Below are 10748 nucleotides of genomic sequence, written 5' to 3'. Positions count from 1 at the left end.
AGAGAGTGAGGGGACAGGGACAGAGACACAAAGAGAGGGGACAGGGACAGAGCGGGGAGACAGGGACAGAGACACAAAGAGAGGGGACAGGGACAGAGCGGGGGGACAGGGACAGAGACACAAAGAGAGGGGACAGGGACAGAGCGGGGGGACAGGGACAGAGACACAAAGAGAGGGGACAGGGACAGAGCGGGGAGACAGGGACAGAGAGGAAGGACAAAGAAGGGGGGCAGGGATAGCGCGGGGGGACAGGGGCAGCAGGGGGGCAGCCCCTCCGCCGCTCTGCCCCTCGCTCAGGACACGTCCCAAACACCGGGGAGGCGGCGGTGGGATCGGTGGGTTCGGTGGGTTCAGCAGATTCTGCAGGTTCAGCCGGTACCGGCAAGGGCAGGAGGCCGCTGTTGGATCACGCGGGTAAAAAGGGATGCAAACCTGGGAATGCCCTGCGGGCTGAGGGGAACGGGAAAGCACCGGGGCCACTTTCACATGTATGGCTTCTCCCTCCTGTTTTCTCTCCGGAGGGATCAGTGGGCAGGAAGTCACCTGACTGCTGTAGCAGCCTTGTATACTTTGTAGTGTTTATTTTTATAAGTTAAGGTGTATATATGTTGTGTTCATATTGTACTAACGTGATTTATACAACCTAATGTTTTGTGTTTTATTCTGGTGAATGCAATGAACACGCATCAAACTAAAGGGTCCTTTTCTTGAGTGATCATACTGAATTTAAAATACAACAAACTACAGAACTAATTAAAATTACTCTTCTATAAAAGCCCTGTGTTTGCTGGCAGAGTTTATTCTCTTGTTATGCTGCTCCTAGCTGGAGTTTGAGCCTTCAGAGTCCTTTTTCACCCTTTATTCTGTGGGAACCACGAGTGTGAATTCCCTGGGAACACAGGAAATAGTAGCATGCATTGGAGTATTCCTGAGTGCACGTTCTGGTTCATGGCCACGTCCCAGCTGGGACCACGCTCCTCGTGGCCTTGCATGGAGGTGCTGCTGGGTGTGATGGCTTTGCTCTAAATACCCAAGGATGGACCTGGTGAGCCGATCTTCCCAGTGCTTCCCGAGCTGTGGGTGCAGGAGGGCTGGTGGCTCACGCCATGCTCCTGCCTCCACTCTGTAGCCTGTCCTTCGTGGCCAGGCTGCCCTTCATGGTCAGCCCATCCTCCTCCACGGTCAGGCCACCTTTCTTGGCCAGGCTGTCCCCTACAGCCAGGCCACCCTTCCCGGCCAGCCCACGTTTCATGACCAGACTGTTGTCCTTCATGGCCAAGTTGTCCTGCACAGCAGGACACCTTTCACATCCAGGCTGTCCTTTGTGACCAAGCTCGTCCTTCCTGGCCAGGCCATATTTCATGGCCAGAGCATCGTTCTTCATGGCCAAGCTGTCCTCCATGGAAAGGCCACCTTTCACATACAGGCTGTCCTTGGTGTCCGGGCCCATCCTTCTTGGCCAGACCATCGTCCATCGTGGTCAGCCCGTACTTCATGACCGGGGAGGCCTTCCTGGCCACTGTGGCCTCAGGCTGGAGGTGCGGGGCAGCCAGGCCGGGCTCTGCCGTGCCCACTGTGTGTCCGTGCGGAGCGGAGCAGGTCGGTGCGGTGCAGAGCGGGTCGGAGCGGGTCGGTGCGGTGCAGAGCGGGTCGGTGCGGGTCGGAGCGGTGCAGAGCGGGTCGGTGCGGTGCAGAGCGGGTCGGTGCGGGTCGGTGCGGTGCAGAGCGGGTCGGTGCGGTCCGTGCCGCCTCTCGGCGGAGGCGAGGCCGCGCCCGCCCGTGAGTGACGGCGGCGGCGGCACTTCCTGCGGGCGAGCGGCAGCGGCGGGGCCGGAGCCTTTGTGCGGGAGCGGGAGGAGAGTCCCCGTGGCGCCCCGCGGCCCCGGGCGGGCGGGCAGGAGCGGGGGAGGCGGCGGCTGCAGTGCGGATACCGGCGGGGGAGCCCCTTCCTCCGCCTCCAGCGCCGGGAAGGACAGAGGAGGCGCCGTCGCTCCGCCGGCTCCGGACACCAGGTATTTACCGGCCCCTGCGCTCCCGGGGCCCGGCGACGGGGCAGAGGCAGGGGCTGCCGGTCCGCCCCGCCGGGCCCGGGGGATGCGCTGCCGCGGGGACCGCCCGGCCGGGATCGGGGCGCCTCCCGGGGCCTGCCCCGCACAGCCCCGCACAGCCCCGGCCGCCCCTCGGGACCCACCGGCCCGGGCAGGGGCGGCTGGGACCGGGGTAAAGCTGCCCCCGCGGTTTTGGGCTCGGAACAGAGCGGTCATATCCGCGCTGGTGGGAATAAAGAGGGTTTGGGGGTTGTTCTCCCCCCAGTCACCAAACTTCCCTTTGAGGGGGGCTCACTTTCCTTTGTGGGGCTCAATTCCCTTTTTGGGGGGCTGTGCCCGCTCCTGCCCAGCTCCCCCGGAGCCGGGAAGGGTCGCTCGCTGGGAAAGGGGGAGATGCTGAAATTGACCGAAAATCGGAAAGCTGTATTGGAAAGCTGGGCTTCTGCTGACAGGGAGGGAGTTCCCATGGGGATAGAAAAATAAGGCTTTACGCCATCGTTTAATAGCTGTCTTTGAAACTGCTAGCCTTGTAGAGTTAATTGCACTGGATTTTTTTCCCCCGAAGATTGATCGCTGTCTAGGAGTTAAAATCCTCTTTTTATACTTACTGGGATGTTGATCTTACAAAGATGACACAGTTTGGCATTTCCACATATAACCCTAGAACATTAAAACATTCAGTTTCAATAGCTCTTGAATAGGCAACAGGCAATGGTAAAAATGTCTTTGCTCCTTCAGATCTCTCTGACAAAGGGTTTTGGAACTGTCTCTTATCTCTTTCTTGCACCATTTTCTTACCTAGGTCTGTTTTCTGTTTACAAGCCTGAAGATGGCTGCTGCTGCTTCCTGCAATGTGGAAGAAGATGAGAGCCTGAAGGGATGTGAACTCTATGTTCAGAAGCACAACATCCAACAGATTTTAAAAGAGTGCATTGTAAACCTCTGCATAGCAAAGCCAGACCGACCCATGAAGTTCCTTAGAGAACACTTTGAAAAATTAGAAAAGGTCAGTGATTTTCAGGTGGTTTTCCATTTTTAAACTGAAAAAGATTGTTTAAAGAGTTTCAAATGTTTTGGGACATTTTTTCTTTCAAATTTTAAATTATCACAGAACTGTGAAAAAGTAGACTGTTAGAAGAAAAAAACCCCAACCCTTCATTTGCTGATGTCTACTGTATTATTGGCTGTTGTTTAGAATTTTCTGTGCAAGATTATAATTCCTCATCAAACTGCACTTGTTAAAAATGACCCAAATTGTTATGATCATACTTTGTGTTGTGATATGTGGTATCCCAAACTTTCATCTATGGGAAGAACCTTCCTATGAGTGCAAAACATTGTCCCCTGTTTATTCCAGTGTCAGGTGATGCGGTTTTCCCTTCCTCTGAAACTGAGCAAAATCAGGGAACCAGCAAGTTTTGAAAATCATTGAACAATTTACTATTTAATTTCCCTGCTCTTTCCCATCTGCAGTACTTGTCCCAGGATTCTCTGACAAGGGATGCTTTCAGAGAGACCTCACTTGCTGTGACTGTCTTCTTAAGCACTGTAAAGGAGGAAACATTTTAGAACATTCCCAGACAAATTCTGACTAAAGCCCATGGGTGTCTTTGCAGGAAGAGCACGTTCTGCGAGCACAGCTTTTCCCTGGGGATGAGATTCATCCAGAAATAAATGGGAGCACAGGGCAAGTTGTTGGCTACACAAATCCGCAGCCTGCCAGAGAATTTATTCATATATTTAATTTAAGAGGAGGATTATTTGCCTTTTTTTGAAGGAAACATCCAAAGTTTTTAGGCTTAAGAGATAAGTTTTATGTAGTGTCTTCCTTCAAGAGGCAGAATTTTATAAGGACAGAGTAAGAACAATAATAAACAGTGAATAATGCATAAAGCTGATATATTACCAGTGATGTGGAGCATTTTAAACATCCCACTGTCTGCTTTTCAGACATATTTTTGTAGAGGTGAGTATATGCCAAATTTACATAGTTTTAAAAGAACCCAATCATTGCATTGTGGTGGCAACCCAGTAAGAATCCCTGGGACATGAGAGAGGAGTAGGAAGTACAAGATGGTTTTTAATTCCAATGCTTATTATTAAAAAGAGACAGTCTCTTGATTCTGCATATTGTAAAATTCTGACAGCCAAGACCCATTTTGAGAGAGTCAAAACTGTTGAATTTACTTTATTGTGTGATGAGTTATTATCCATCATAATGACTGCAATTTTTGGCTTCCTGAAAAGAAGGATAAGCACCATTTTTGAAAAAAAAAAAAAAAAAAAAGTTAAAATATGTTGTAGTATTTTGAAATAAGCTCCATAGCTGGAGGAATTGTGCTTGAGGAGTTTGGCTTCACTGATCTAAACACAGTACACAGAATTGAGGCAGGAAGGCAGTTGAGAAATTCTATATCTTTTCATTTAATCTCCTATTATTTCCCAAAGAACAGCGGATACCAGAATGCTGTAGGACATCAGTCAGGATGCAGACACAGAAGCTGATGGATGTCACTTGTCTCAGAATGGAAGGACATGATTTAGAAACAACCAGTCTCAAGGCATCAAATGCAGTGAACATCATAGTTACTGTGGGAGGGAACAATCTTGGCACTGCCTCTCTAGAGCAGCCTGGGGGCTAAGCCTGCTGAGCCTGAAGGCTTTAGGCTGCTCCTGGAGGTTTCCAGCACTGTAATTCTTGTTCCTGAAACAGTTTGACTTCCTTGTCCAACCATCTCTGAGGGCTTTCTTGGAATGAATTGAACTGCGGAGGGTTTGCTGCTGCAGAATAATATTTTGACTTGGTTGGTTGTGTAATAACAGTTGAAGGAATGCTTGTAAATATAGAGAAATTCTTTCAGTAAGTTTTATCCTGTTTTTATACACTTGTCATATGCAGGTAGTTTGAAGAATCATAATGGAATTGTTAATTTAGCAATTGATAATTAGATTTTTGTAAGTAAAAGTGAGCAATACCGATATGGCAAGATTGCTATTAGCTCATTTAGTTTTGGTCCTGTGCAGGGAGAGGAATGAAAATCTTTGGGTTTAAGCATGATTTTCTAAACAAAGTCATGCATTTTTCCACCCAAGTGTGGTATTTTGGGCTTATTTTCCAAACTCATTAAAACAGACAACACGTTCCACTGAAGAGAGCAGTAGAATAACAGTTTATCTGTCAAAAAATCATGTGGGCACTTTGGAGATGAAGTGTAGGATATTTTTCGAGTGGTTAAAAAAAGGAACTCGTGGAAAATATGTAGAGCTTGATCCACAGCAATATATTGGAGCTACCTCAGAGGTGAATTTGAAAAAAAAAAAGTGTATTTCATTTTGCTAATTTCTAACTCCATCTCATAAAATCAACTCATAAAAGCAAGATTTATTATGATATGGAAGATCAGACTGCGTCATAAATGCTTTTCACCTGGCTTCTGATGACATCAGAGTTGGGTCCATTGCCTTCAGCCCACATCTGTACTGCTAAATTGGAATGGGTCAGGGACTAACCCCTGACCCCATGACACTGACTGGCCCCAAACATAGTTCTTGGGTCTAATAGGTCTAGGAGCAGGTTTATTTTGGCAGGAGTTGGTAGGAGCAGCTGAGAACAGAGCCAGGGAACGAGCTGATGGTTGATGGATGTGGACTGTCTTGGGCTGGTGCTCAGGCCCATGGCTGGGCCACTTTTTATTTTGCAGTATGGACATGGCCTGAGAGGGCTGTGGAGTGAGAACATGAATAAATACTTATAAATAAAGTGCTGGAGATTGAGGTTTGATGTTTGACGTCACAGTCATCGTTTTCAACTGGAAGAGTTTCCAGGTTTGAAAGAAATGCCTGATGCCTTTCTAAATTTGCAGCTTATTTGTATCAAGTACAATATTAAAAAAAACCCATGAAAACTCTGAAAATAATTGTAGGAGAACTTTAATAAATATTTTTCAGTTCAGTTAATACTGTCAGGGCCTGCTTGTCTTAAGATGCCAGTAATTGTTTGGAATCAGCCTGTATTTCTATATACTGAAGTTCGCAAGTCAGTTTTCTTATGTTGTGACCTACAGACTTAAGGATGACATCTACTCTGATCACATGAACAGCTGCTTTGTAAAAATCTGTAACATGCCCTTGAGCACAGAAAATAGTTGCAAATAGTTTAGATATTTGAGATTTTAAAAACTGTCACGCTTCTTTTAAATTGTTTGTTTTACTTTTCCCTGTAACTGTAGAATTTCATGTTGGTGGTAGGGTGAGGGAAGCCCTTCCCTTTGGGGCATTAATTGTCTTTTTTTAAGTGGGGGAATAGATGTTAGCTAAGAAATTGTGGCAGTATTTGAGTAGCTCTAATTAGGTTCTGTTTACTTGAGGACTAAAGAAGGCATAGCAGAAAGAACAGGGAAGCCATATTTTATCTCTGATTCTCACCTTATGTAGAAAAAGTTAATTACTAAGATGTTACAGGCAAAGCTTTGTATTTTCAGCCATACTGAGGCTGCAAAACTTTAATTGGTGTCAGGTTGTTTAGTGCCATGATTGTATGATCAAAGGTGGAGTTGTCTTGCCAGGCTAAGCTCGACTGTTGTTCAGACGGAAAAAAAAAAAATAGAATAAAGAGTAGAACTAATGGAGAGAATGGCACAAAAAAAGGGAAGGCAGCAGGAACCTGCAGGGTGTGTTTGGGCATTGCTGAGTGCTTTGCTGAAGCCATTTTGCAAGCAGTGTATTTCAGAGCAGTGGCTGTGCTGGCTGAGCCGGGCTTTGCTCGTACCTTCTGGAGCTCTATCCAGGTCCCCCTGTTGCCCTCAGCTCATACAGGAAACACTATCTTTCTCTAAAAAAAAAAATTACTGTCTTGGTTTGCAATGGATTGGCAGTGTTTTTATGGATGCAGGCTGATGGTACGTGCCTTAAGGTACCATTGAAAAGAGAATTTTAGGAAAACCTGGACCGAACCACCTGTCATTAAATAAATTGCGCTGCCGCACGTAGCTCCTCCTGGCGGCGTTAGCCAGTACTGCTCGTGTGACAGGTTTGCTGTGAACTGGCATCGAAAAGAAAGCGTGGAGTGAACCACAAATTCATTCACTGTGAAGTAAAATACTCGGTATTTATTTATCATAAAGAAGTTCAGAACCAAAGGTATTCGAGCACCAAAATTTGAGCATTAGGCTTTTCTTGTGCAACAGTATTCTCTCTCAGTATTTACATTTTGTCCCCAAAGGAAATTTTTCAGTCAGTAATTCCCACCAGAACCTGTCCAAGCCAATAAAATTCGCTCTTATAAGTACAGGTGATCGTGCTAAGTGTAACTCATTCCTTTCAGGTAGGCTGGGGAGAGGTTATGGTTTGGAAGGAAAATCCTATGGAGGAAAAACTATATAAAAAAATGCATTAACTAAGCAGTTTCATAGAGACTAATAAGACGAATACTTCTGTGTCTTTCAAAGCTTGCAAAGCATTTGGATGATATCTACTTGGTGGTCAGAAATGAGGGAACATACCTGAGCTACCTGAGACACTGAGAGAAGCACAGTGATGGGAGCACCAGCTGCCCTTGCTGTGTGATTGTGTTTCTGAGCAGGCTTGGGCATCCTCTGCTCCTGCCTCTCCTCTGATGTCAGTACTGGGAAGAGCTGGATGGAAATCAGCTCAGGTGGGACCTCTGTGGTTGCTGTAGTCAGCCCCAGGCAGTGCGTGAGAGGTATCAAAAATAGGATCTGTGTTTTGTAACAAAACCTCTCTACTGTGAGGAGAGTGCAAGAAAGTAGGGAAGAGGTGGTGATGTGTTGAGATACTGGAGACACTGGGGAGGGGGAAAGGCAAGAAGTGTTAACAAATTGCGGGAGGTAAAAGGATGCCAGGAAAGGGTCTGCAGAAGGTCAGCGATGCAGTGTGAGTGTCATTAGAGTAGGTGGATTTTTGGCAGGAGAATTTTGTCCAGATTTGAAATTACAAATGAGCTGAGATGCAGAGGGGCCACAGAGGATATAGTAATAGTAATGCAAGTTGTGGAGTGGGTAAACACATTAGTGAGAGGAGTGGATGTTAAAGATATTTCTTAGAGATGCTGTAGAGGAAAAGGCAGCACATCCTGTGGGGAAGACAGTGGAAAAATAGTTGAGATTGTGTGAATAATCTCTGATGACAAGGCTGAATGATCATAAAGATTGTCTGTTGTGGCAGATAAGACTGGAAAGAACATTAGGACCTCCCAAATTTCTCCTGCTTTCAGTGATGGCATCAGGCAGTTCTGTGCTTCCAGCAAAGCAAAGTACTTTGCCTTTGGCCTTTATTGGTTGCTATAAATCATCATGTCAGTCTCCAGGAGTGGTGGGTGGGTGTTAGAAACCTTCCTGGATTGAGAGCATCTCCTCTGGGTCAGTTGCAGTGCAAAGAGAGATTAGTTACCTGTGCATGAACCGCACATCCTGCACATTTTATGTGGATAATCCATGTCTGCCAGTCAGAAAACTTTATGAGTGTGCTTGAGGGAAAAAAAAATCATTTAGGAAAGACTTTTCAAAGCTATTGCTAGGTTTTTGGTCACTGGTGACATGGTTTGAACAGAAGTGGGATTAGATTACATATACATGAAATACAGTGTTATTGCTGCACAGCCTTGTTGGTTTATAGGTTTGGGGTGTAGTGGACTGTGGCAGTGACACTGGGGGCTTCAGTCAGCAGTGCACACCTGGTCCCCTACTGCCACTGAAGGCTCCCTAAAATATGTGAGATGTCCACTGGGTCTCACAGATGTGACACAGAATAGCATGAGACTTGTGTCCTCAGCTGCAACCAAAATCTGAGCAAGGTCACCTAAAACAGCACTGGACCAAAGTCTGGATCAGACCCTACATGTCCTACAAGTCAGGAGCTTCTCCACTGAAGCCAGGGAAGGCACTGGTGTGAAGAGAACAAGATGCTCAGAGGGACTTGGTCAAAGGCAATTACACTGTCTTGCAGTTGTGTCTTCCATGTGTTTTCTCATTTTAAGGTGGACATAATTGGGCAATATGGTTGTGAGTTATCAGTGCCATCAGAAAAGAGAGAGAGAGGGAGAGAGCTATCACTTGTTGTCATGACAACAAAAGATGATGAGGTGTTTACTTGAAACTGAGTTCTGCACAAGGATTCACATCAAGCCGCATCTGAAGATCCGTGTTTGAAGAACTATTCTTCACACAGTTGATTCCTCCTTTAAAATACTGGCTGTATCTGTGCAGTTTTACCCCAGGATATATGGAAGACGTCTCTCTGAAAGCTTAAACCAGGACAGAGCACACTCTTTTATTTCCAAAAGGCACGCTTTAGTTCAGGAATGGGGATCCTACCTAGACTACAAATAGCGGCGTATGGAAAAGCCGGCCAGTCAACTGTCTGCTGTTTATATAAAAGGAGTTTGTAGTGAAGAGACTTCCTTTTAAAATGAATCACACAGTAACTCACTTTTATAATCCTTTAATATCTGTTTGGCTTCTAAAAGTATTTAAGAGCATGCTTTGTAGTATTAATTTTATCTCACTGAGCTTTCTTTTGTGTATAAATCTGTGCTGGGGCAGAGGAGATATTATTTATTAATTCCTTGGAAGTGCCTTTTATGCAATGTGTACTGAAAGAAAAGTGTGTATTTGATATTCAAATGGGGCAAACTACTGCCCTTCTCTCTGAGTAAATATACTGTGTATGAAAAGAACTATGTAAGGGCTGCATACCATTAGTTAACTGACTGCCCTCTTGTTGTACTTACCTTTTAGTGTACTTTGAGCTGCTACTGTTCAGAAAGGTCTTCATTAACTTTCACTTAAACCTATGAAGAAGGTGCATTTGGTTGTGTTCATTTAATATAAAGAAAACGTTAACGTCAGAGATATGTGAGCTGCAATAGTCAGCAATGTTATTTGAAATTCTTCAGCCATAACTTTCATTTTGAATCATGAGATAAATGAAATACAATTATTATAAATACACACATTTGTTTTTTAAATATTTGTGTTTCTACAAATGCCTGTTTGTAATTAAGGAATCTAGAGACAGTCAGAGAGGTGTAAGGAAGAAGCTAATAGAATGCTTAAATAGGACCTGCAGTTCTTGCATGATAGGAAAAATCTAGCTGAGTAATTTTTTACATATCTAGTGCTGCTATTTGAAATTTGGATGTAAAGTGAAAAAGTTTCAGTAAGGACTTAATACATAGGAATGCAAGTTTTTTTCTGTATTTCTTTGGTTACAGCACTTAGCTCAATTGTATTATGGTCTGGGAGTTGTGGTGTTATAATCCCAATTTAAAAAACTGCAACTGATCTCAGAGAGAACTTGACACTTTTTGAGGCAGGTCAGGATCCTGAGAAGTCAGATCTTTAGCCAGCCCTCTACATTTTATCTCTGAGCTTGTCTCCTAAATATTTCAGTAGTCCCTTATTCAAAACAAGAATGTGTGACTTGTTGATTTGAGTAATGCAGCATGGGAAATACTGTTATTTAATTCAAGTAGAAATAGTGCATCAAAGACTGATGTCAAAAGCTCATTAGGCTAATGAGAGGGGCAATGGAGGTGATGGTCAGGAAAGAAAATGGAATAAGACCAGAAAAGACAAGTGGCATGGCTGGATTTGTTGGACATTTGTAAACATCAATGGCAAAACATATATTAATCATCCATTTTTCTTGCAAGCTTAATGACTGTGAGCTTGTGCCAGTTTT

At 45.0% G+C, this 10748-nt stretch overlaps 1 protein-coding gene across 2 annotated transcripts in view; it reads left to right on the top strand.

Annotated features, from left to right (window-relative positions):
• The first annotated feature begins 1838 nt into the window (after positions 1-1838).
• The window catches only part of PRKAR1B (protein kinase cAMP-dependent type I regulatory subunit beta), a 90664-nt gene continuing 81754 nt past the window's right edge, over positions 1839-10748 (top strand). Inside the window, exons 1-2 of one of the 2 annotated variants that reach the window (XM_027878188.1) lie at positions 1839-2012; positions 2851-3054. In XM_027878188.1, the coding sequence (XP_027733989.1) occupies positions 2878-3054 (177 nt within the window). In that variant the 5' untranslated portion in view covers positions 1839-2012; positions 2851-2877. The remainder of the gene's footprint in view (positions 2013-2850; positions 3055-10748) is intronic. The other variant, XM_027878189.1, reaches the window with a different exon arrangement.

Source organism: Empidonax traillii, unplaced genomic scaffold, assembly GCF_003031625.1.
Source record: "Empidonax traillii isolate 1590-97213 ecotype Southwest subspecies unplaced genomic scaffold, ASM303162v1 scaffold39:size2480183, whole genome shotgun sequence".
Taxonomy (NCBI): domain Eukaryota; kingdom Metazoa; phylum Chordata; class Aves; order Passeriformes; family Tyrannidae; genus Empidonax; species Empidonax traillii.
Note: the sequence above shows the minus strand (reverse complement) of the source record. Positions and strands in the feature narration are given on the sequence as shown.